This window comes from Paroedura picta, chromosome 2 (assembly GCF_049243985.1).
Source record: "Paroedura picta isolate Pp20150507F chromosome 2, Ppicta_v3.0, whole genome shotgun sequence".
NCBI lineage: Eukaryota > Metazoa > Chordata > Lepidosauria > Squamata > Gekkonidae > Paroedura > Paroedura picta.
Window position 1 is genome coordinate 126,843,550 of NC_135370.1, and position 25,005 is coordinate 126,868,554.

Genomic DNA, 25,005 nt, shown 5'->3' on the forward strand with positions numbered 1-25,005 from the left:
GCAGGAGGCGGAAGAAAGTGCCTGGGGGACCCCACACACCACTTGCACTCCCACACGCCTCTTGCCTCCGTGTGCTCTTCCCTCATCCATTCATGTTCACGGCATACCTGTCCCCAGTGCTGCTGGGTAACACATGTGGCAGAGTACTCACAAGGGAGATGGTTATATTGGGATATCAACTACAGAGACATGCAGTGTCCCAAAGGACCAGTAGCTAAAATTTTCTCACAAGGACTCTACTTGCACTTAATTTGAATATCTGCACTCAAGTTTTAAATGCAAAGCAACATTTTACATTAGAAGTCTGCTAACAATTGGCTGTTTAATATAAACCAACTTGTGCATCATTCCTTCTCCTAGCACGTGCTGATCCTTAGGTCAAAGGGACTGCAGAAAAACAGATTTTATACAACTCTTCAGAACAACATTCCACTATTTTGCTCTCATGACTGCACTCTCACCTATAAACTTCCATTTTAGATGACCCAGACCCACACTCAGAAATTGTTTCCTCATTGAGTCAAACCTCTCTTTTTATTCCAGCTTCCAGCACCCTTTAGCTACCCTGGCCATTCTGTTGCAGCCAGCTAAGCAACCTCTGCTGCTTTCCTCATAGCTTCTTCTTTCATTTTGTTCAAGATGCCCTAAGTAATCCCCTCATTTCCTGAATTAGCTGTCTTTACTGTCCACCTTTGCCTCAGGCCTGGCTCCAACCACCCTTTCAACAGGTTCTTGTATTATTGGAAGCAGCACAGTGTGGTCTCTAGAAAGGTGAACCGGGAGATTCAGGCTTGAATCCCAACCCACTTGCTGGGTAAACTTGGCCTGGTAATATACTCGGCCTAACCTTCCTTGCAGAGGGCTGTTGTAAAGATAAGAGAATAACAACATAAGATGCTTTGGATCCCTGTTGGGGAGAGCATAAAATAAAAATTACACTGCACCATTCCCTTGATCAAGCTTCTGCCCTCCCCATTTCCGCTTCTCTATCATCAGGGACTTCCTCCTATTCAACCATTTTCAAGGTCTGAAGCTGCCTCTGAAACACCTTCCTATGGCCCATATAGCCAAACTGGATGTGGAATCTCCCCCCCCCCCCCCACGCCAATCCCTCATTCACATCTACTGGGAAGTAATTTCCCAACAGCCTCAGAAAGCAAATTCCACTGGACTAAGACATGGGGGGGGGGCTTTTCCAACCTACAATTCCATGAGATTATGTGATTCAAAATAGGGTCCTGCAGTAAATTAGCTTCCATAAACTGATGAAATAAGCAACAGGGGAAGTCAAGACCAACTTGAAGACCCATCTAGTTTGGCCCCTAGATTTTAAAGTTGTACCCAATGAAGCGCTCTACTTTTCCCCCACAATGTCTAGGCTGCATCTATAGAGCAGTTTTAATACATTAACAGCTCAAACATGCATGAATAAAGTTTTACATTGTCACAAGCATAGTCTAAGGGTACCTGCAAGAGAAAATTTGCCTTCACGAATTACAGCCCAGTGTCAGATGTGCGTGTGTCAGCTTCAGGATAGTGGGATCCAAGAACAGGAGGTGGCCATAAAACAAGTGGTACAGTTGGTCTATGGCAAGAGTGGCCAAACTGTAGCTCCCCAGATGTCCATAGACTACAATTTCTATGGCATGTGCATAACTGAGAATAATGCTCAAGATGTCTAACAAAATGAGCCTTTGTGCACAAAAACATACTCCACAGTAAGGCTTAAGGTGCCAGGAGAACCCTCTTCTTGCTTTGCTGCAGCTGACTAGCATATTTGCCCTTTTGAAATTTATCACTTTTATAAACTTTTAGTGTAACCAAGATTTCATAGTCTGATAGCTCACAAAATCTTTCCAACATATTCATTGAATAGCTAGGGAGTGAAATCTGGCTACATTTGCAATACAATTGCAATACTCCTTAACTTTCAGCCGGGTAATATACTTCCAGCTTATAAACCATTTCCGCCATGGTATCTCACACCTACACAAGCCTGTGCATATTGCAGAGATGAGGGTGCAACGAGTCTCAGCAGGTTCAGGGTATGCCAGTTTTGGAATAGATTCTTGTTAAATTTTGCCAATGAAGCCTGAACGCTAATTCAGTTTTGTTTGTGCTTTGGTGACGGCCTATTTTTTGAAGTTCTGATTCATCCTACAACCTCTCCAATGCTCTTGTTGCTGCATGGCTGCACAGGGAATTCTAAATCTCAAGAGTTACATGGTTCAAATTAACACAGTTCAAGAAACTGGGTATGTACATGTATTAAGGAGCTTTTCTGCCAGTTGGAGGTGCTCACTGTAGTCAAGTTCATAATTCAAGGGCTGCTCCAGGCATTTGGCCTAGGAAGGATTTTTAAAGAACTGTATTATTAAAAACACAAATCTCTTAAGGATGATCTGAAAGCCAAGACACAAGATTCAGCTATCTTAGTTCACCTCCTCTTATCTTGTCTTGATCATAAAAGCAAGTTGGTGTTGGATCATAAAGCAAGCAAGCAAAGACTCCTGTGCAAATTAATTTTTATGCTGAAGGGCAAGAGGATTTGGTGAAAAGGGACCTGAAAAGTTCTTTGTCTTTGTAAGTAAAACCAGTTTCACTGTCAAATTCTTGAAAAAACACTTGGGGTTTATTGATTTAAACTGCAAACAGTCGTTACAAAAGAATTTTTTTAAATAAACTCACACAAGGAAAGGAAATAAAGGCAATGTAGTGAACAGTAATGGGAAAAAAATTACATTCAATGTGTTCTTTGTGCCAGTTATGTTCACCTTAAAAAAAGGAAACACTCCAATCCTGGAATACAGAAATGCAAAGACAAACTGCATTTGGAATGTCTTTATATAGGCACTTGAAACAAAAGGGTAGATTTTTTTCCTTTAAGTACTTAACAAAAAAAAGGAAGCAAGCAGTCTTCCTTTTCATCGTCTCACAGCACAGCTTGTGCGCATACATTCTAGAGGCCAGCAGCAAAATCCTGACCCTGCTGAAGTCATTTACAAAAGTTCCAATGACATCAGCAAAGTCAGAATTTCACCCCATGTGGGAAAGGCCTTGTTGGGGCAAAGAGAGGCAAAGAAGCACATTAAACTCAATTTGCAGTCTGATACAAAAAAGGGAACAATCTAAAATAAATAATCCAAACACAGCTGTTGCATTTTTTTAAATTAATTTTTCATTTTTTTAAAATAAAATAACCAAAAAGTGTAAAGTTACAAAAATGTCATTGTAGTATAATATATTAAACTGTGGGGGAGGGGGAAAGAAAAAAAAGACTTCACAATCTTAAGATTAATATGGAAGATCATAATTTAAACATAAAAGAATATATTCTATGAATTCATCATCCCGATAAATATGAACAAAATTAACAAAAAAGCATAGGTTTCAGCAATAAATACGTTTTGATAAGTTAAATAAGCTTTATATTGATGTGCAGTGACAAGCAAAATTTGCTCTCCAATTTCTGAAGTTATACAAAATTAAAAACCCAGAAAAAAAATAAAAAGCTTGGCGTGACTGCTCTATGGATAGGTCTATTGTACTCTAGAGCAAACCATTAAAGCTATGACTACTGGAACTTTGTTTACACGGAACTTGCATGTGTGGAATGAACACCGTTAGGCACCCCCCCTCCCCCTTCTTTTCTGAAGATGTCAAATGTACACATGGGGAACTTGTAGCACCAAAAGCAAGTCTCTCATTGTCCATCTGCCTTTTCCCGCCAGTCACCAAGCCCCATGCAGGTTACAGTTAAAGTCCATTCTCAGCTGTTCTTCTGGTTGACCTGAGCAGATTCAGGCAAGATTAGTCTTTAAAAGGTATAAAGGGTTTGATGTTAACAAGTGCCCACATGCCCTTAAGTCTACCAAAAAAATCTTGACCAGAGGAAGGGAAGAAGGGGAAAATCCTGCATCATGGCCAGTGATGGGAGCTGCTGGTTCCGGATATTCCCTGCACATCTGGAAGTGCACAGAGCTCTAGGGAGGCTGCTGGTGCCCTCTGCAGCTGGAGAGGTAATATAGTCACAGTGAAAATGTTAAAAAGGCACTACATTTGTAAACGATTATCACTTAGTTGTAATTTGGCACTTATTGTTTCAGCCAGTGAGTAGACTCTAGGCAAGTGGACTATCTTTGTGTTAACATCTAAACCAGAGATGTTAAGGGGAGGGAAGGGGAGAGAGATTACAAGCTTAACAATGAAAAAGAGAGGTGGGAAGAAGCCAGGCAGCAACACCAGGTTACTCGTCAGAGATAGAGAGTCTGCTGAAAATTGGAAGACGTCTCGACGTGTCCAGAATGGGCGAATCGGAGCCACTGTGGCTGCTGCTAGAGCTGCTCAGGTAACCCTCCTGGTCAGAGAGGGAATCCTGAGGACTTGGGGGAGAGTCAAACATGTTAGGAGACTCCGACATGGATCTGAGGAGGAAAGCAGTGGGAGAGCCCCCACCAGGCACCTGCACCCCCATGCTGGGAGCAAAGAGATTGGTCAGCTCCTGGCTGGAGAAGGTGAAAGGATTGCTGGCACAGTCAGGCAGAGGGGGGGAGCCCAGAAGGTCGTCTGCACTTATGATGGGCGGAGGGGTGATTGAAGTGGGGCTGTCCAGCAGCCCATTGGCAGCCACAGCACTTGGAAAGCCAGCAAAGCTGAAGCTGTGTTGGAGGCGGGGTCTTTCGTTGATGGCGGGCTCCCGGCTGCCAGCCACAGCCCGACGCTCCTCAGCATTGTGGATGAAGTGACAGCGGGGCCCATAAGGGCAAAAGCCGATGGTGTGGAAAGTGCGGCAGAGCTCCGTCTTGTACTTGGGGTGGCGGGTCAGGCTCCGCAGCTCATGGATGCCATGGGCAAACTGGCACTTGTCGCCATATTTGCAGGCTCCGTTCTCCTCAAAAGGGCGGCACAGCTCTGTCTTGTAGCGGCTTGAGTTGACTTGTCCCCCAGACTGCTTCTGCTGCAGTAGACGCTCACCACCTTCAGAGAAGGAGCGGTCCCGAAAACGGCTCTCCCTGGGCCCCAGTGTTGGGGCTGGCTCCCCCTTGAGGCTGCCAAGGAGGTGGGTCTGGTGGAACTTGGAGTTGGGCAGGGTGACAGAATGCCTCCTGGGGAAACCCCCGCCAGCTGGAGTCCCCACTGCCTTCCTGTCCAGCAGACACCCTCCAGCACCTGAAGGGTTGTAGTTCAGCATCTTGTTACTCTGCAGGGAGAAAGCAAGAAAGCAGTCACCAACCCAGCTCTCTCCAGCACCTCCTAACTGAGCTGTGGCTTATAGCTGGCCTCCTTCTCTCTCGCCCTTCAACATTAGACCAACAGAAAACATGACATCCCAATCAGCCTCTGCTATAAACCTCTGGGCCACAAGCAACTCAGGCTAGAGTGGTTGAATCTTAACACCTGGTATCAAAATACCTTCTAAGAACACAATAAACAATGCTGCTAGACAACACCCTTTGCCTGGTGTTAACGTTTAAGGACTCTTCATCAGTTAAACAGGTAGCTCTTCTTTCCAGGGGCGAATGCTTAGTGGCCCCACCTAACCCTGCTCCTGGAGCCATCCTAAAAGCCTGCCCCCATCCTGCACTCCAGGCCAAGCTCTTCCAACTTGACGTGACTTTCCCAAGGGCCTGGTCTACTTCCCAAACTCTCAAGGATGTTATTTAATTCATATCTGACTGAACACCCCTAGAACGGGAAAGAATCAAAAGTATACTGAGGGACCAGAAGAAAAGGAGGAGACAAAAGAACTTCAATCATCCCCTCCTTTAACTATGTATAAAAGCATCCCTTTTTGAAGTCCCCCAAAACCTTCCCATTCACAGTAAAAAGACATACACTGAAAAGAGGTGCAAAACTTTGGGAGGAAGGCTAGTTATAAACCTAAAATAACCCCCGCCCTTTTGCCCACCCCCTGCATAGAGTTGTGATCCACAGGAGCCTTCACTCATAACAAGGAGATTCCTTTGCAGTTAAGCTTTTTTGGGGGAGGGGCACGGCTGAGAGAAGAGAGGCAAGGCTGAAGGTTTCACACATTTTATAGGTACGCCAGAAGGGCTTTTTTTGTTTTAAAGGGGTGTTATCATTACATGGCCACGTTCAAAACCTTTAAAACTTAAGAGCTGGAAGTCTGACATTTAGAGAGCACAAGAAGTCTGCTTTGGAATTTATCAGCAGCCACTCTTAGCAGCAGAGAGAACTGCTCCAATCCTGGCATTCAGCAGCTATTTTCAAAGAAGCGCAATGGCGAAGAGGCAGCTCTAGCTTCTCCACCGCTTACGCTCTGACTTTTGAGCCGTCCTTCGCAACCACATCTTCCTCCCGTCTCCTCAGTTATAAATATGGGGGAAACATGCGTAGGCAGACTTCGGCTGCACAAAGATAAGCACGCGAGAAGAAGGAAAAGGCAGCCACGGGGGGGGGGGGGGAGTGAGAAAGATAAGGCAGGCGGGCTACAAGAGGCCGCTTCCACCGCAAAACTTGGGGCGGGCTGAAGGGGGCGGGCTGGTTTCCTGCAAACGTTATTTTTAAAAAAGCCTCACCCCTCAATCTCCCTCGCCAAACCAAAATACACCTCCAGTTCTCCCCACCCCTTCAACTAAGAGGCGATCATATGAAGTGGAAACACACCCGACCTGTAGAATAGCATGGCCATGTAAACAGGGCGGCCTTCCCCACCCTGAGCAAGCAACTGGACAGGGCTATCTCAGCAAGTCACCAGATGCGCACCCCGCTCCCCCCCCCCAAAAAAAAATCAAATACGCCAAACAACAAACTTTTAAAACACACATTAAGAACCTAACAGCAAGCCCAAACGTATCTACTCGAGCCTATTTGTCGGGGTTTACTCTGCACAAAGTACTTGTAGGTTAAATATTCAGAGTAGCCCTGTTGGTCTGCAACAGAACAGTCAGAGATCGGAGATCAGACTATCAAAGCTTCAGATTCAGGGGGGAACCCTGTTGTTCCGAAGCAGCAGAACCAAGTATGAGTCCTCCTTCAAGACCAACGAAGTTTAATCCTAGGTATAAACCTTTCATGGGCATGCACACTCCATCGGAATTTCCGAGCTAGCGAACCCTGGGATCTGGTTGCCAATGCTATCCAAAGGGCAAAGGAAAAGTCGCATCCGGATGGACAACGAGTTTCAATTTTGCATTCACAACCCCCAGAAAAACCTCTTGGTGCAAATGCAGAGAGATGTAGGGCGACTTCCCCGCTAAGCCTACTTTCTGGTCCAAGCAAATGGAGGATTAGTCACAGGCGTGCACGTCTCTCTCACGCTCAACCCGCAAAGGCAGCACACAGCTTGCAAGAACAGGAGGAAGCAAGAGTTCCCACGAAGAGAAAGAGCTGGCCATTCTGCAGTCCTTAAACTTGGTGGGGGAGGAGATGGAAGAGGCGTTTTTAAGCCAGATACACCGAGGGTCGAAAGCGACGGGACACAAACCCCGGCAAACAGCAGAAGAAACATGGATAAACAAGAGGCAGACATTCACATTTTCGGGGGCGGGAAGAGTCAGAAAGCCAAGCAAAATTACGAGCGAGAGGGGAAGCAACAGTTTACTATATCTTGGGGAACGGGCTGTAAATTCTTCCTAGGCAAGCCACTCTAAAGACTATGCAGGACCACAAACTTTAAATACAAAACGAAGTAACACTCCAGTTTCCCAACTTGAATATGGAGAGCAAAACAGGACGGGCGGGGGGGGGGGAGAGATTACTGCAAAAACATCAATAGCTTTTAGACACCCCACGCGCCAATCCGGGGGGTGGGGTGGAGAAACTTTAATAAAAGTTTTTAAAGAGAATACGGGAAACTTACTTTGCATAAAAGTTCACTCAGGTCGAAGATGTTTGGAGACACGAGGGCTGTAGACATCTTCAACTAGCAAAAGAGGGGTGGAATATAATAATTATAATAATATAAAAATAATAAAAAGAATCACAGTGTGGTAAGGCACAGCCTCCAGTTTCCCTGGGTTGGAATCCTCTCGCCTCCCCCCCTCCAGCTCCAACAATTCTCCCTTCTCTCACTTTCCAGAAGGGCTTTGCTTAAAGCTCAATTTATAAAGTTTTAGCCCTTACCCCGGGGGAGGAGCTCCCAAATTCATTTAAATGAGGAAGGAGGAGGAGGGAGATGATTGACGCGAAGACTGAATCACCCAGGCGGTCAAACCCATAAAAACTTTCAAGGAGGGGGAGGGGGAAGAGAAGGCGGGGGGAGAGAAACTTTTAAAGACATATTCCAAGCTGAGATGTTATTTTAAAAGTTTTTTTGGGAGGGCACAGTTTGTGTAAGTTACCTCTAATTAGGAAACGAGGGCAGGGAGGTTGCGCTAAGGCTCTTTTGTCAAGATTTCAACGCAACGTGTGACACTATTCACCCCTCTGGCCTGCCCACTCCCCACCTCCCGTCCGCTCCTTCCTCCTTTGCCGAAAGGCGGGACCAACTTTTGCAACTGCACTGAAGGCCCTGCTTGCTTGCTCGCTCGTCTGTTGAATCCGGCTGCCGAGTTCTGATACTGCCTCCCCCTCCCCCTGTTATTATTTAACCTCCTTTGGTCCTTGTATGACTTAGAGGGAAACAGAAACAAAAGCCTTAAGACTAACAACAATAACGCCGAGGAAAAAAGGAGTGTCTTGGTCCCAAGTGGCTCAAGGTCTGCTCGTTTCCTCGGGAGTAAGGCCCGTTGAACTCAATGGGACTTCTGAGTAAGCATGAATAGGTTCAAAGTATGCGGCTCCAATCCCAGGTACGACTACTTTGAAACAAGTTACATTGGAAGGAATAAGACTGTTCCGCGTCTGTAAGACCGGCAGATCGGCACGAATGTCCAGCTAGACTGAAGAGTGGATCTGTGGGTGGGTGGGGTTCCCCCTTTTCATAACCCTGAATTTGAGCCCAAGGGGAATGTTTGTTCGGCAAAATTGCCTACTGGACAAATGTTGCATGTTTAGCTTTCTGGAGGTTTTCGTCAGACTTCGAGAGCAAGCCTCAACCTGTCTACTTGGAAGTAAGTCCCACTGTTTTCAGTACAGCTTACTCCCAGGAAAGTAGCTTTAGGATGATACTATGTTGCCATTCCCACGAAGTCCACTAGATGCGAATCTACAAGAGCGATTTTAAGAAAGCCGTTTTCTTTCTCCATCTTGCATGCTTCGGAAGCTACAAGTGGTCTTTTGACGCGTCTTAGGGCTTTCTTTACTGATAATACACCCCTTCCCCTGGTCTTGCCCCCATTCCATTCCCTTTTTATTATTTAGCGAATGCCCGATTCGTTGAGCTTTGTTTCGAGGGGGGAGGGGGCGCGGGAAATCGGGTTGGGGAAGAAAGGCATGCAGTGGAACGTGACTCCCCAAGGAGAGAGACACCAGCGCCTCCCATTTGCAGTTTAAATGTATTCCGTCTCTGCCCCGATTTAAGATAGATTCTGGTGGGCAGCCTTGTTGGTCTGAAGAAACAGAACAAAGTTTGAGTCCTTTGGCACCTTTAAGACCCACAAAGTTTTATTCTGGGTATAAGCTTTGGTGTGCAAGCAGAGTTCTTACAGTGCAACGAAATGGAAGCTACCAGTCAATAAGTAAGGGCAGAGATAAGATGACCAGATTGTCCCACTTTTGGAGGGACACCTGTGGGTACCTGGCAAATTGTACTTACGTTAAAATTTTAATATATATATTACAATACAAACTTTTTGTTGCTCCATATAGACCTCCGGTCAGTGGTGTCCTGCTTTACCAATGTTAAAATCTGGTCACCTTAGGCAGAGAATGAGCTGTAAATTAGTGTAGGATAGGATATAATGGAGATGTTTAAGAGATTCAAGAATGACAAGCTTAGCTTATATGGTTACCATTTATTTGGGCTTAATTCTAAGAGAACATGGTGAAAGAAATGTCAGAATTGGAGATTGGTGGGCAGATGCATCCTTCATTGGGAATGCTGAGAGTCACTAACTGGAAGACTACCCTCACACTCTGCCCATCTCTTCTCAAGCAGGGAGGGGACTTCGCAGCATCTTCTTTGAAGTAAGGTGATAGGTTGTGAAGAATTATCTCCCTTGTCTTAATTAGAACTTTAGACTGCAATGCAGGCTTTTTCAATGTTTTAGTGTTCAGAAGCCCCTGAAGCATGCTTTGCACTTGGAGAAACCATCATGGAGAATATGGTTAGGAAGCATAGCTGTGAACACGCCCACCCAGGGCCCCTCCCGTTCCCACCCCGCATTGGCCATTGGGGGGGGGGCAGGTCAACAAGACCATATAGGGTCATATAACCCCATAAATGTTTTCACACATTTAAAAATATTAAAAATTAATAAATTCCAATCAATTTGGGAAACCTTTCCAGGACCATGCAGAAACCCTGGCTGAGAAAGCCTGCTGTAAGATAAGGAGTAGTAGAATGTAATTTAATGTGGAATGGTAGAGTGGAAGATATTTCTCTGGGCCGGGGACCAGGTGATACATTTGCCTATCCATCTCCACTTTTGACGTATTTATTTCCTTCACTATGTTTTATGGGCTGAATGAAATCTAAACAAACAGTGACCCAATGAACTAAGCTTGTTATTCCTGTTTGGTCCTTAAATCCGTTAAACATCTTCATTATGCCATAAGCCAATTCACTGCTCACCCTCTCATCTATAATGTACGGACTGGCAACGCCCATTTCATTGGCTCTAAAGGCGTGTGCCTGCACGGGAAAGGTTATACCCTGAACAAAACTCTCTGGGTCTTAAAGGTGCCGCTGTGGACTCAGACTTTGTTTTGCCCCTATTTCAGTTGCGGGACATAACGCAAGTGGAAACACCGCGGTTCCTTTCCTTCCTGTCTCTTTCCGCGTGCCCTTGGTGTGCCGCAGAGTCCCTCACACAGCCCCTCTGATGTTGCTGGGACAACACGCCGAGCTGCGACGGACCCGCGCATTTTCCATCGCGACGCAAGTAGGCCACCCTGGGGCCCCGCCTCTCCCTCGCCTTCCTCCGCCCTCCGCAGATCGCGGGCCGGGACTTGTATGGCGGAGCCGCGGCGGGGGTCCGCCTCGCGCTTCCTTTCCTTTCCCTTCCCGCAAACGCGTCTCAGTTTGGCCAGGCTCCCATTGGCCTCGCTTTGATTTAAACCGGTCGCCTCCATCTGGAAGAGCGCGCCGTTGCCTCTTGGAGCTGACTTGTTAGTCTCTCTCCCCCTTTGGAAACGGGCGCAATTTTGCTGTAGGAAGTGACCTACACTCGCAATGTAATTTTCAAATGTGTTACTAGAAAAGAAGTTAAGTAATTTCTGCGAGTTTTTTTTTTTTTATTTGCTGTTGCGTGTGATGGTCTCCGAGTTCTTTCTCCACCCGCTCGAAATGTTTTTCGCAAACCGAATTATTTAGAACCCATCCACACACATCCGCCCAGTCAACGCCAGATTTCATTATTACGCGGGAAGCCCACAGAGAAAGTCTGGGGAGGCTCCTTGCGCTGGTCAAGGGAATGGGGGGGAGGGAAAGGGGGCAGTTCTAGGGTTGGTCTGGGGGGAGGGGGCAGGACCTCGCTCAGTTCTTTTCCGGGCAAGGGAAGGAAACTGCTGGGACTGGCTGGGCCGGGAAGAGAGGACACGGATATGGCCCCTCCCTTTGCGCCCGGGCCGTCCGAGAGCGCTTCGGCAACAAGGAGCGCCTCCTTTCCCTACCGGTCATCGGAACCGCCTTCTGACCCCGGCGAAGACGAAGGGCGCTTCACAAATGAGGCCGTGTGTGTATTTTGAACAATTCCCGCGGCTGGAATGCGAATGTAAACTCTTTTGTCTGCAATGTAAACGTTATTTAAAAGTAACCACTCTAAGCCTACTCTGACGTTAATTTCCAGATTTGCAATTTACTTCTAACAAAATAAATCCTGTTGACTCCAGTGAATCTGGTTTATTTATACTTATGTTGAAGATTGCACTCCCAAAGCACAGACCAGCATAAGTACAATACTTTAAAACAAATAATTTAAAAACTATTTAATGTACTCTAATATCTTGTGGCACAGAGTGGTAAGGCAGCAGACATGCAGTCTGAAAACTCTCTCCATGAGGCTGGGAGTTCGATCCCAGCAGCTGGCTCAAGGTTGACTCAACCTTCCATCCTTCTGAGGTCGAAAATGAGTACCCAGCTTGCTGGGGGGTAAACGGTAATGACTGGGGAAGGCACTGGCAAACCACCCCGTATTGAGTCTGCCATGAAAACAGTGGAGGGCATCACCCCAAGGGTCAGACATGGCTCAGTGCTTGCACAGGGGATACCTTTACCTTTAATATACCAGATAGAACATGGAATAAGAATGTTGACATACAGTCTGAGCACACGAGGAGCTACTCTGAACTCTCCTAAGGTAATTTGTAAAGCAGCTAAACTTCCAAGAAAAGGAAACCCAGTTGCATTGTCTGGACCTGAAATTCAGCATAGGGAGGAATAGCAACGATCCAATCTCTATATCCTTTTCTGTTTTGCTGGTTAATATTAGTTTGGGGCTTCCACAGAACATGTGGGCGGATGCCAGCCTCCAGATGAGACCCGGGGGTCCTCCAGAATTATAGCTCATGTCTAGACTAAAGAGATCCCTCCCCCTGAAGAAAGTGATGTGTTGGGGGTGGGTTTTATGACAAAATGCTCTACCCTAGGCTCCTCCCTAGGCTCCCCCGCCAGATCTCTAGGAGTTCCGCAGCCTGGGTCTGGCAACCCTGCATCATGAGAAAGCAAACCCCACAGGCTTTCTGTGCTAGGAACATCTACATGATCACTGTGATTGGGACTATGGCATGATCTAGAAAAAGTCAGCTGGAACTGGAGTAAGGGCGGTGCTCCAAACCACAGCAGTCATAAAACACTTAAAACAATAAACTTATAAAATCTTTTAGTCATACCAGTGATCCGTTATGAATGTAACTACACTAAAGTAGCAGGTAGTGGATGGTTTGAAAGATCTCCGCCTGAGACCTTGGACCACTGCAGTTAATTGGAGTAGACAGACTACGGCAAATGTGTGTGTTCATGTTTGTGAGGTGCTTGTATTTGGCTTGCTGGTTAGTGCCAACTGGCCCTAACAGTGTACCGCTGATGCTGGTAGACAGCCCATGTAAGCACTGCCTTATTTAACCTTCATACCATGCCTGCTGGCTCTTGGGAATAGGACTTTAAGCTGCCTTGCCCTTTTTCTTGTAAACTCTTCTATATCCAATCAGCCACTGAGACCTTTTCCACACGAGGATTAAAGGCCAGGCCAGCACTCATGGTAGTGGGGCTAATCTCCACTTCTACAGGATGTCACCCTGGCTCAAGTCAGACCTTCCATTGCCCCATGACAAGGAAACATGGGTTCCCTTTATCGTCCTGGGCGTCAATGGGACCTATCTCAGGCCAAAACCATGTGGAAGGGGAAGAGTTGCGCCTTCCAGGCCCAGTGCTTCACAGTGGCATGGAGCCGACTGGGACATTAAAATGTTTCACAAAGGGGATTGTGTTGTTATGCAATCCCACCTTCATGAAAATAAAAAATCACACACACCACGACAAAGCATGGTGGTACCTTTACACCCCAGCTACCTCATGTGGAGGTAGTAATCTGGGGCGGACTGAGTCTCGCTCTCACTCGCTGTCTCGCTCTCACTCTCTCTGTGTATGTTCAGACAATCCTTTGCTGGGGCCTGATGCAGGGTGTTCTTCTGCAGTTTCTTCCACGCATCAGGGGCCTAGTCCTGCTGCCAAGTTCATGACTTCCCCCATGGGCTGCCTGGTAGCTTTCAGCAGTAGGTGGCTGCTGTCTCATGGGCTGGTGGGGCCAGTGACCTCTGGTTATACTGGTCGCTGGACAGCCTCGGGCCTCTGCCACACATGCAGCCTTGTGCACACGGTGCCTGGTCCCCCATTGGATCATCCAGCAGCCTTTGGCCTGGGGTAGCACATGGGGATGGCATGGCTTGCCTACAATCTCTTGCTTGAACTCCCTTGGCATCACCTCATCATGGATTGCCTGGTGACCTTGGTTGGAGGTGGCCATTGCAACACAGGCAACTCTAGCTTCCCAGGCTTGGCTTGCCTGCTGCCATGCACGTGGCCTCAGACCTGGGCTACTACACCCCCTTCTGCAGGCAGGTAGCTAGTTTAACTTGTATTTCCAGTCCCCTTCCATGATGGTTCAGGGGCAGCAGGGAGCTTGCAACATCCAGCTGCTTCATGTTTTTACCCTGGGGCTCAGGCTCACAGAATTGACAAGAGCAGGCTGGGGAAGGGGTTTGCTTCCCTACAAGCGGCAGGGGAGAGTTGCCACTGGCTCTCCAGTCTGCCCATGTAGCTTTCCTCTGCACCCCCCCCCCCAGCCCATGGGGCCTTGCAGTGCGCACAGACCAACTGTCCTACATTTTATGGCACATTGGCCCAGCCCAACAAAGTCAGATTTGCCCCTTGTAAAAAATGAGTCCAGCACCTCTGGGCTGGAGGATCTGGTATGAAAGTTACAATATGTTTATTATTCTCCTAAGTGACGATATGTCTTTTAAAACGACCGTTAACATCTTAACAGCATGATTGCAGCATCTTACACCCTATCAGCCACCTTCTTCAGCGCAAGATGCGAATCTGACAGAAAGTGCCCTAACTCTCCTACTGTACAGCTACAAGACCTTGTGCTACTTGTTCACAATGGAGAACATGGTAGGCTATTTACATAGGACAGTTGAGGTTTCAAAGTGCTCCATGTTCAATAGGTTACTGATCTTGCCAAGAGCTTCATATATTAGACCAGTATCCTCAGCTGCATAATCCAGAGGCTGTGGGAATGACAGGGGGTTACTTCAAGGCACTTGTACAGACATCCATGGAGGGTGAAATTCTCTGCTTGCTGTAGAGCATGTCCCATTGAACTGAATGAGATTTAGGGTGGGTTTGCACATTACCAAACTCCCAATCCTATGCTTTCTTCCTAATTCTGTTTTGGGAGTGTGCCTTTTGAAGAAAAGCATTGACAGGTGTAGAGGGTGCTTATATTTTCTCCACCTACAAATTATCCTGTGAACATCCCAATCCCAATCATTTCATGTTCTTATTAGCATTGTTCCAAAACTGGAAGTAAATGCAGTTGGGGAAGAAACATGGGGACCATTGTAGGGTTGGAGCAGTGAAGTCCCCTTCCCTCCTGCTCACTGTAAGGGGGCTTCCTCTCCTGAGTTTGAAAGAAGGGAATGATGGGACTGACATGTAGGACTATGAGTTTTCTGAGTTAATGCATAGTTCCTCCTTGACTTCTGAATAAACATGCATAGGATTATGCTAGGACACTGCACCAGCTCTCTTAAAGAACGCTTTGTCTGTCTCTTGGCTCCCATGGAGGTGAGGCAATGGATGGGGCCAGCACTGCTGCCTTTCAGCTACTTTGCAGTTCAAAACCTGGCCCTCTATAAAATGAGTTGCCAGCTGGGGTCAGAAAGGATATCATAGAAGAAGAAGAAGAAGAAGAAGAAGAAGAAGAAGAAGAAGAAGAAGAAGAAGAAGAAGAAGAAGAAGATCATCAAGGAATTGGAGAATCATCCCTCTGAAGAAAGGTTTATGAGGTCAGAATGTTTGCACTTCAGGAAAAAACAAAGTAAGAGCTACAGGCTTAGTAGAAATCTACGAAATTCTGAATGATGCAGCAGAGGAAGTGAGCAGAGAAAAATTATTGCCTCTCCAAACACTGGGTGGGTCATTCAGTGAAATTAATTGCCTGAGGATTCAGAACAACAAAGCGAAGTAACGATTTGCACAACTCCAAATTAAGTTATAGAACTGATTGCCATAAAAAAGTTTTTAAAGAATTAATGGAATTTTTAATCAGTGTCTATTATGTTATTCAAAAGTAATGAGTAATAAGATTTATTTGTATATGGCCATAGCTTCTACAAAATAACAATATAAACAATACATTTACAAGATATATTTGATAAGATAAAAGTACTCTAAAATAATTTACACATAAAACCACAAAACATTAAAAGCAACATACAAGAGAATATAATTAAAATTAAGTATTTACTGTTGTGCTGACAGCTTTGTCTCTTATTTTCCTTGCTGCCACAGCATATAATGACTTTTTCTATGTTACATAGTCATCTGAATTGGATAAGAGATAGGTTATCTTCTCAGTGACTGAACAGGAAACAAGACCAGATAATATTTCAGCAAGGAATTTGGCCCCAGGTTGTGTATAGAGTGGACAGTCAAGTATATAATGAGATAAGTCCTCCAAGGCTTGCATGCTACAAATACAGAAGTGTTGATATTTTGGTGTATGGGTATAGCAGCCAGACAGAATTGCTGTTGCCATTGTTTCAAAATGCAGTGATGTAAAACCTGCTCTAGGATTTTGATTAGTTATCTTTAGTAGTAGTAGTAGTAGTAGTAGTAGTAGTAGTAGTAGTAGTAGAAGAAGAAGAAGAAGAAGAAGAAGAAGAAGAAGAAGAAGAAGAGTTTGTTCTTATATGCCGCTTTTCCCTACCTGAAGGAGGCTCAAAGCGGCTTACAGTCGCCTTCCCATTCTTCTCCCCACAACAGGCACCCTGTGAGGTGGGTGAGGCTGAGAGAGCCCTGATATCACTGCTCGGTCAGAACAGCTTTATCAGTGCCGTGACGAGCCCAAGGTCACCCAGCTGGTTGCATGTGGGGGAGGGCAGAATCGAACCCGGCATGCCAGATTAGAAGTCCACACTCCTAACCACTACACCAAACTGGCTCTCTAAAAATAGTATAAAGATCTATGGTGATCAACAAAGTTATTTAGATGTAAGGGTGATCTGGCTGCGACATCTGTTGCCCCATTGATCGCCAGGGTTGATTCGGCTGATCCGGCTGGCTAGGTGGGTGTCCCCTACCTCCCTCACTGCTCCATGTGCATCCCTTCCGAAGGTGCACGCTCGGTGGAAGAGGACGACCATCCCAGATAGGAGTGTACCATTCCATTCAAAAATAAAACAGTTGCATTTAAAGAAAGTATACCTTAGCAGAAACTGAAACAATTGAAGGGGTGTCTGGTAAATGAATTTGGGGGGCATATCTGGCTGGCAACCGATAGAGAAAGCATATTGACTTAGAGAAACTTTGGTTGGGTCCAACAGTGCAATTCTCATGTTTTACCAGTCTTATGGAAGTGTGTGGGGAGAAAAGGTGTGGATCAACCATATTATTATATCTTTAGCATATTGAAGAGTGCTTACTCATGAGTACTCACCACCTACTCATTGGAGAATTAGGGGTTAGTGATGGCAAAACTGCTGTAGAGTTCTTTTTTAAATAAGTCAGCTAAGTTATTAACTTTCCCTTCCCTTCCCTTCCCTTCCCTTCCCTTCCTTTTTTTTTTTTTTTTTTTGCTCTTTGGGGTGAATGACACATTCCATGCTAATATAGGCAACAAAGCCTCTGGTTTGTAGAGAAAGCAGCTTTGGGTTGTGGCCATTTTGTGCAAAAGAGTGTGTACCGTCCCTTTCCCCACCAGGTACTTCAACATCTAGCAGCTAAAATTGTGTCCCGCTAAATGCCTTTTCCACCTTGAATAGTCACGTCTGAAATAGTTCACAAAGTCACTTGTATAGTTATGATTAGATTAGATGTCTGATTTCAAATTAGGAGTGGGCGAAGGTGTCCCTGTGGTTCGAACTTCCTCGGCTCTCTGCCAATTCCTTGTGGGAAGAATCTTTTCAGAGAAAATATTCTACATATGGAATTTGTGCATATAAGAAAACCTCTGTGTATGTGTAACTTGCTTCCAAATTCCTTGAAACCAAGGGCCTCGCACAATGTTTTCTGCATTATAGTAGGATTTCTAATTTGTTTATTTAATTGATACCCCACTTCTCTTCTCGTGCGGGCCCAAAGTGGCTTATAATATTTTCCTCTCCTCCATTGTATCCTCGTAACAACTCTGTGAGGTAGGTTCAGTTGCCAGGGAGTGACTGGCTCAAGGTCACCTGGCAGGTTTACATGGGAGAGCCTCCCAGTTCCTAGTCCAACACTAATCATTACACCATACTGAGCCTCACTAGTGTTGCCATCAGTTTTTCATAACTGGCTACAAACAAAGGTTTTGGTACTGACTTTTAAGGCCCTCCACCAGGCTTACTCAATCAGGGTGTTCCTGAAGCCCTGGGGTTTCTTGATGGCCCTGGTGGGGTTTCCCGAATGGGTGGGAGATATTTAATTTTTAATTTTTTAAAAAAAATTGTTAAAACATGTTTTGGGTGATACAACCATATATAGTCAAATCAACCTCCCCCCCCCCCAAATGGCCAATGACGGACCTGGAAGGGGTGAGAAAGGGAGGGGGCCCAGGTGGGCGTGTACACAGCTAGGTTTATCAGTCATATTCTGCACGATGGCACAACTTCTGGGGTTTCTCAAAGCCTGAAGAATGTTTCCAGGATTTATCAATGGTAAAAAAGTTGAGAAAGGATGCCCTACACACTCTGGATCCTGCATATCTGCTCTCCCAATATTCTCCCTGGAAAACACTGTACTCAGCTAACACCAATTTGCTGGTAATCTCCGACCCTAAAGACATTAGCCGGGTCTTGATCAGAGTCAGAGTAGGGGAAGGGGAACTATTTTTAACTGTTTTAATTATTGTAAACTGCCCTGAGTTGACTTGTGGGGAGGGACAGTTTAGAAATTAAATAAACAAAAATGCTTTGGGGAAAGGGAATCATGCATGACAACCTAATTTCCCCCCTCCCCTCTATCTGTACCAATTCTTGGCACCTTTTTAGAAGATGACCAGCCAGACACAAACAAGAATCCACAGAGTGGGCACTCTAAAGTTTCTTTCTAAAAATTGTTTTCTGTATAGTTTCTACATTTCACATTACTATGAACCCTCTAAGAGTTATGCACTCTTAAGAGTTATGCAAAACTAGCCTCTTATCATCCCTAGGTATACATGAACCAAGGTTGTAAATCACTACTTTTCTCCTGCTGTTAAGCAAAGCTGTATCAAAAGAGACTGCAAGTAAAGAGAACATAATCCTTACCTAGCTAGGAAATCTGCAGGTGTGCAAGAAAATGCATGGGGATTGAAAGCACTGGGTGAAATTCTTGGTGTGCAAACAACTCTAGGAGAGGGCATGTGCTTGTACACATCGTGGCAGCAAGAAACCTGAGTAGCTAATAGCATCACAGAACTTCTTAGACACAGTTCCAGACAAACATCATGAGCTTTAATCTTCTTGACTTTACCCAGGTGAATAATACAAGAGTATCTAGGGTGAGATAAGATTACAAAAACTCATTTGCAAGTAGGAGAGTAGTGAAAAAAACAGGAGCCCCAAGCTGGACAGTGCCTTGTACAGGTCTTACCTTAGCTACCAGATTATGAAAAGGCCCCGTGGGAGGCATTAACTTTTCATTCTCAGTCCTCTCTTCTGCAGTCTGCAAATAATAATAATAATAATAGCCTGCCCTACAGGGTTGTCATAAGGATTACAGAAGAGTATTTGCCCTAATCCGACAGGAGATTATTCAAACAAGTGTTACATTTCCTGGGGGATAAGCCATTCTCAGAAACTGGCAATGCACAATTGGAGCCTCTCTTTGTGCCCAGCACAGATAACACTCTGCACAACTTCTTATGCATCAGAGTTTGTAGCACCCCCTTGGTGTTTGACCAGGCAACAAGTCCATGAAGCACTTTCCATTTGTTTTCTTTGTGAAGTACTTCAAGTGCTTGGGATGTTGTGTGTAAATATTATGTGATATTACAGAGTGAGTAGGCAATGAGGGTGACTGGAGGATTGTATTTCCTGAGCAACGACCAAAATAGCAGCATTACTTGTGAAGCAGTTTATGGATGTGAGGCTAACAAGGTATCTGTGGAAAATACAGAGGTGTCATTTTGGCACACCATCCTAAAGAAACTGGACTTGAAAGGCATAACGTATAGTTTCCAGTGGAAATATTAATGCAATTAATGTGTTTCTGCAAAATAGGACACTGAATACACGCCTCAGTTTGTTTTTAGTAACCATTCCCCTGATATGCTGGAGAAAGCTCAGAGCATTCCAAGAGATCTGTGTCACCCTCATTTGTACCCCATTAAAGTCCACAGCATCTCGCATATTTATGGTACAAAAAAGAGAAAGCAAATAAACAATTTTTACATCATGTTATAAGATTTGCTTTATTTAAGGTTTGGAAAGTATAAAAGAAAATTATATTCTAAAATTCCTTTATGGTTGTCACCACAGGAAGCTCTGTTCAGAGAGCAAGCAACATCAGAAACTAAATGGTTAAATTATAAGGATATAATTAAGACTTTTACCCAAGAAGGGATAATACAGTTTAGAATTAAATCTCACGAGAAATCAGTGCAAGAATATAAATATGTAGACTGGTGGCTATATAGACAGATTAAGGACAGATATGAAAGGGATAGGAAGCTATGGGAATTTGAAGTAGAAAAATCACAATTAGAGTTATATATATGTAAAGATGATAATCATTTAATCAAGAAGATGCATGAATTATGTTTATTACTGTACACGGAAGATGAGGTGGTCAAAGATTTTATGATTGTTTGGGCAAGGAATCTCGGTCATAACATTCCATTGGAAACCTGGCAAAAATGTGGAGTAAAGATCTGAAATTTATGAATAGTTATTATATTAAGGAAAACTATTACAAAATGCATTACTGTTGGTACATGACTCCGCACAAATTATCATCAAAAATGAATAAAAGCCTATCAGACAAATGTTGGAAATGCGGGGAAGTGAGAGGGACATTGTTCCATATGTGGTGGACCTGCAAAAGAGCAAGACATTTTTGGCAGGATATCCACAGAGAAATCTCAAAAATCTTTAAGGACTCCATAGCTCTAAATCCTGAAGCTTATCTTTTAGGTTTTCTGGTAAATGAAAAAGATAAGAAATATGGAGAATTATTTAGATATTTGACAACGGCGGCAAGGATAGTCTGGGCAAAAAAATGGAAGTTAAAAGAGACGCCCACCATATTTGATTGGCAGTTGAAAACATTGGAAATTGTTCAGATGGCAAAATTGACAACTTATGTCGAAGATAAACAAATAGCGGACTTTAAGACAAAATGGAACTTATGGATAGAGTATATTAGAAAAAAGTATAGTTGTGGATTTATGACTATTGGTTATGATTTATAATTTATAAGGGGAAATGAGAATGGATTGAAATTTTGTACAGGAGAATTAATGTTTTTTTTCCGTATATTCTTCAACAAATACAGTTGGAAGTTATTATTTGTAAATATAATATAATCTATTAACATGTAATTTTGGAGATGGCTAAATGTATTTTTTGTAATGGATTATAAATAAAATTTAAAATAATAAATAAATAAATAAATAAAGTCCACAGCATCTCTTGGCACACAACTAGCAGAGAAGACTCCTACATTTTCTGTTGTGAAAGATCCTTTTCTCTCTGAACCAGGTTTATTTGGATTTTAAGAATCCACTGCTCTGTTGGAGGAAGCTGCTCAGAGGAAGTGCCCATACTTTGCATAAAGCAGGCCCAAGCTTCGGTCCCTAGAATCTCAGTAGCAGGTGTTAGGAAATATTTTTCTGTGCCTGACCATGGATAGTTGCTGCTTGTCAGAGCAAATGATATGGAACCAGCAGAAGCTTCAGTTGTTCGTATCTACAGTTTCCTTTCTCAGAAAACACCACTGCTATATCCTTTCCTTACGCCCATATATTCTCACCCTGCTCCTCCAGCCAGCAAGTCCTTGATTTAATGCCTATGTGAACTTTCCCAGCTTTGTTTTATCTTAGAAGTCAAACCCACAGTAATTACCAGTTAGCATCCTTCTCCAATTTTGTGCAGGAACTATTGAGCCAGAAGAGGTTGCACTAACATGCACCCAACTGTATATCTCATTGGGATGCGAGTCACCTGGTAGATACAGTTCTCCAAGCCAAGAAACACAAATAGCTTCTCCCTCTTTTTTGTCCTCATAAAAACAGCATGAAGGAAATTAAATTGAGAAACGGGGACAAGCTCCAAGTTATCCAGTGAAGTTTATGGTTGTGTGGAGAACAGAATTCCATGGCTAGGGGGAGAAGTATTGGTTTTATCTGTATTTATATTATTTATTGTAAACCGCTACGAGTCCACTTCACAGTGACGAGCGATATATAAATAGACTACATTTAAAGCCCGTTTTACTTGTAAATACAACAGGCGCTAGAAAGGGTGGAAGGGAGGAGAGAGTTGTGTGGATGAAGAAGACAAATCTGCAAGGAGGGAGAAAAGAAGGGAAGAATGCAGAGGAGGTGGAAGGCAGGTGAAGGGTAAGGAGGTGGGCCAGAGGTGGACGAGTTAAAGAGTGAATGGAGAAGAGAGGGAGGAAGGTAGCAGCAGATGGAGAAGAGTGAGGGCACAAAAGAAAGAGAAAAATAAGGTTTTGAGAGGGCTCCTTGCCCCCGCCCAGCCCTGGCAGCGGCGCGACCTTCCCCTAGGGCCCCCTCCCCCCTGGCTGCAGCGCACCCTTCCCGCCAGGCCCAGAAGCACACCCAGGGCCTTTTTGAGGCCCCGGGTGTGCTTCTGGGCTTGGGGGAAAGCCCCCCCCCCGGCGGCAGCATGGCCTTCCCGCTGGGCCTAGAAGCACACTTGGGGCTTCCCCAGGTGTGCTTCTGGGCTCGGTGGGAAGGCCTCCTTCCCCCCTCCCCCCCGGTGGCAGCACGGCCTTCCCGCTAGGCCTAGAAGCACACTCGGTGCCTCTTTGAGGCCCCGGGTGTGCGTCTGGGTCCGGGGGGGAAGGCCTCCCTCTGTATTCACACTGTTGACCTGGCTGGAACTCTGTCCTGTCCTGGTGAGGGCCCAATCGGAAGGCGCTTCATGCCTTCCAATTGGGCCCTCACCTGGACCGGCCCTGCCCACTCTCCACCCACTTAGCCCTTAACCAGTTATTTATACCACTCCCCAAGCGGTTTAAAGATTAAATAAATGAAATAGTCCAACACTATCTTTTATTTATTTTAAATTTACGATTCATTTTATATCCATCCACTCCCATGTAGTGGCTTGTGGTATGAAACAATAATCTCTTACAAAACCTGATAAAAACATAAAATCCTAAACCCTGTTAAAATTGATTTAAACCCTCGCCCAGGCAGTGACCCGTGTCCCTTCCCCCTGCTCACAGACTTGTTACATTGCTTTAGGAGGGCTGCCAAGGCAGCTAATTGTCTATACCACTAATTATCAATGGGGGCCTTTGGAGCTTTTGAGTGGAAACATTAAGTTGGTGATGGCTTGGATGAAGGTGAATAAGGTAAAGCATAGTCCAGTCAAGACAGTGTGATCTGGCTGTTCTGGGACTTGGTGGTTTGCCTGTTTTGGATGGTATACCATTTCCCATGAAGGATCAGCACACCATTTGTGGGTGTTTCTGGTTCTAGATTTACTTTTGGATATATAGATTAGGCTGAGAGCATGTGCCTGTCTCAAAATCATCCAACAAACCTCCATGGCAGAGTAGGGATTTGAACCAGGGGATCTCAGATCCTAGTTTGACATTCAGATCACTATATCACACTGGGCTAAGGGGTCATTAGGGGAACTGTGACCAGAGACACCTTTTTAGCAGGCTGTTCCTCTAGAGCAGGGATTCTCAACCAGGTATCTGCAGAGGGTCCGTGGGAACTTCAGAGGGGGGTTCATGGCTTTTTCCCTCCTGCCTTAATGGATTCAGCCACAAGCTAGGGAACTGGCCACTTCCATTGCTCCCCCTCCTGAGCATGAGTTCTCTTGTGGTTTTTGTGCCGGTGCCCCTACTCCTGCCTTAAACTGCCTCTTGTTTCTCTTCCCCCCCCCCCCGGTCTTCTTCAAGCCTACCTGTTAATGTGGTAGTGATGTCACTTCCTGTGACATGGCACTTCTGGGGCATGGCCAACTGACATCACTTCTGGGACTCCTCAAAGCCTGAAAAATTATTTCAGGAGCCCCTCCTTTGTCAAAAAGTTGAAAAAGGCTGCTCTAGAGGGATAATTTGGCCATTCTGATTTATGTTTTGGTAACATCCGGGTTGGATTGCTATAATGGTCTTGAAGTTCAAAATACTTCCTGGTTCAGTAACACTGCAATAATTACAGTCTTCTGGGCACTGAAGTCAATGAGCTTAGAAGGGTGTAACTCTGCTTAAAATTGCACTGTAGGAGCCTCCAGAGACACTCTGTTCTAAGTTCCTTCCTTTTCTGATGTTAAGTTGGCAGCTTTTTTCGGTGCTCTTGCTCTGAAGCTTCCTTCCCAGAGAGGCCCGTCAATCAGCCTAACTATGACCTCACTTTCTGGAAAGCAGATAAGACCTTCTGATTGCAGTAGGTACCCAGAGGGTAAGGAAACTTTTAACTACCCTTCTGACCATTTTCTTACCATCTGCTTCCTTGTAATTTTGAATGTAAATTGTAATATTTTGCCCGTGTTTTTACTTATTTTTATAAGTTGCTTCAAGAGCCATTTCAGGTTATGTGGCAGGATGTGAAGTGCTGTAATGTGTACAGTGCTGTCTGTACCCATCTGGGTTGCCTATCCCAGTTTCGGAAGTACCTGGAGATTTGAGAGTGGAGCCCAGGACAGTGAGGTTTAGGGGAGGGACCTCAGTAGGGTACAATGTCACGCAGTCCACCTTACAAAGCAGCCATTTTCTCCAGAAGAACTGGAATACAAATGTTATAAATGAATCAATAAATAACAAAGTGATTCTGGAGACCAGTTGCAATTCCAGGACATCGCCAGCCCCCACCTGGAGATTGGCAAACCTGACCCTTGACTGCTTCAGCCATCTTCTCGCGTGGTTTTTACCCATATCCAGAATTCTGAGGACATTTCTCACCGTGCTCAGAAGTGGAGACAAGCCACCTCAAATCCTCTTGTTGACTTTCTCCCCTTCCCCTCCTGCATTCTAGTCCTTAACGCCAATCTTATTGCTCCTCATTTTTCTGCCCCTTATCTCACTTTACTTCCCTTGTTTGTGAATGTTGC

At 45.0% G+C, this 25,005-nt stretch overlaps 1 protein-coding gene and 1 long non-coding RNA gene across 5 annotated transcripts in view; one reads left to right on the top strand and one right to left on the bottom strand.

The window, feature by feature from the left end:
- Positions 1 to 2,610: 2,610 nt before the first annotated feature.
- Positions 2,611 to 8,061, bottom strand: ZFP36L1 (ZFP36 ring finger protein like 1). Its single transcript, XM_077322568.1, has 2 exons — positions 7,823 to 8,061; positions 2,611 to 5,200 (listed from the first exon to the last, which is right to left on the bottom strand). Exons 1-2 carry the CDS (start codon positions 7,877 to 7,879, stop codon positions 4,247 to 4,249), a joined length of 1,011 nt encoding a protein of 336 aa, XP_077178683.1. The 5' UTR covers positions 7,880 to 8,061; the 3' UTR covers positions 2,611 to 4,246.
- A 446-nt stretch (positions 8,062 to 8,507) lies between these two features.
- The window catches only part of LOC143830278 (uncharacterized), a 45,527-nt gene continuing 29,029 nt past the window's right edge, over positions 8,508 to 25,005 (top strand). For 3 of the 4 annotated variants that reach the window (XR_013228407.1, XR_013228409.1, XR_013228406.1), the window contains exon 1: positions 8,508 to 9,014. This is a non-coding gene — a long non-coding RNA (uncharacterized LOC143830278). Of the gene's footprint in view, positions 9,015 to 24,236; positions 24,357 to 25,005 lie in introns of all 4 variants that reach the window. The other variant, XR_013228408.1, reaches the window with a different exon arrangement.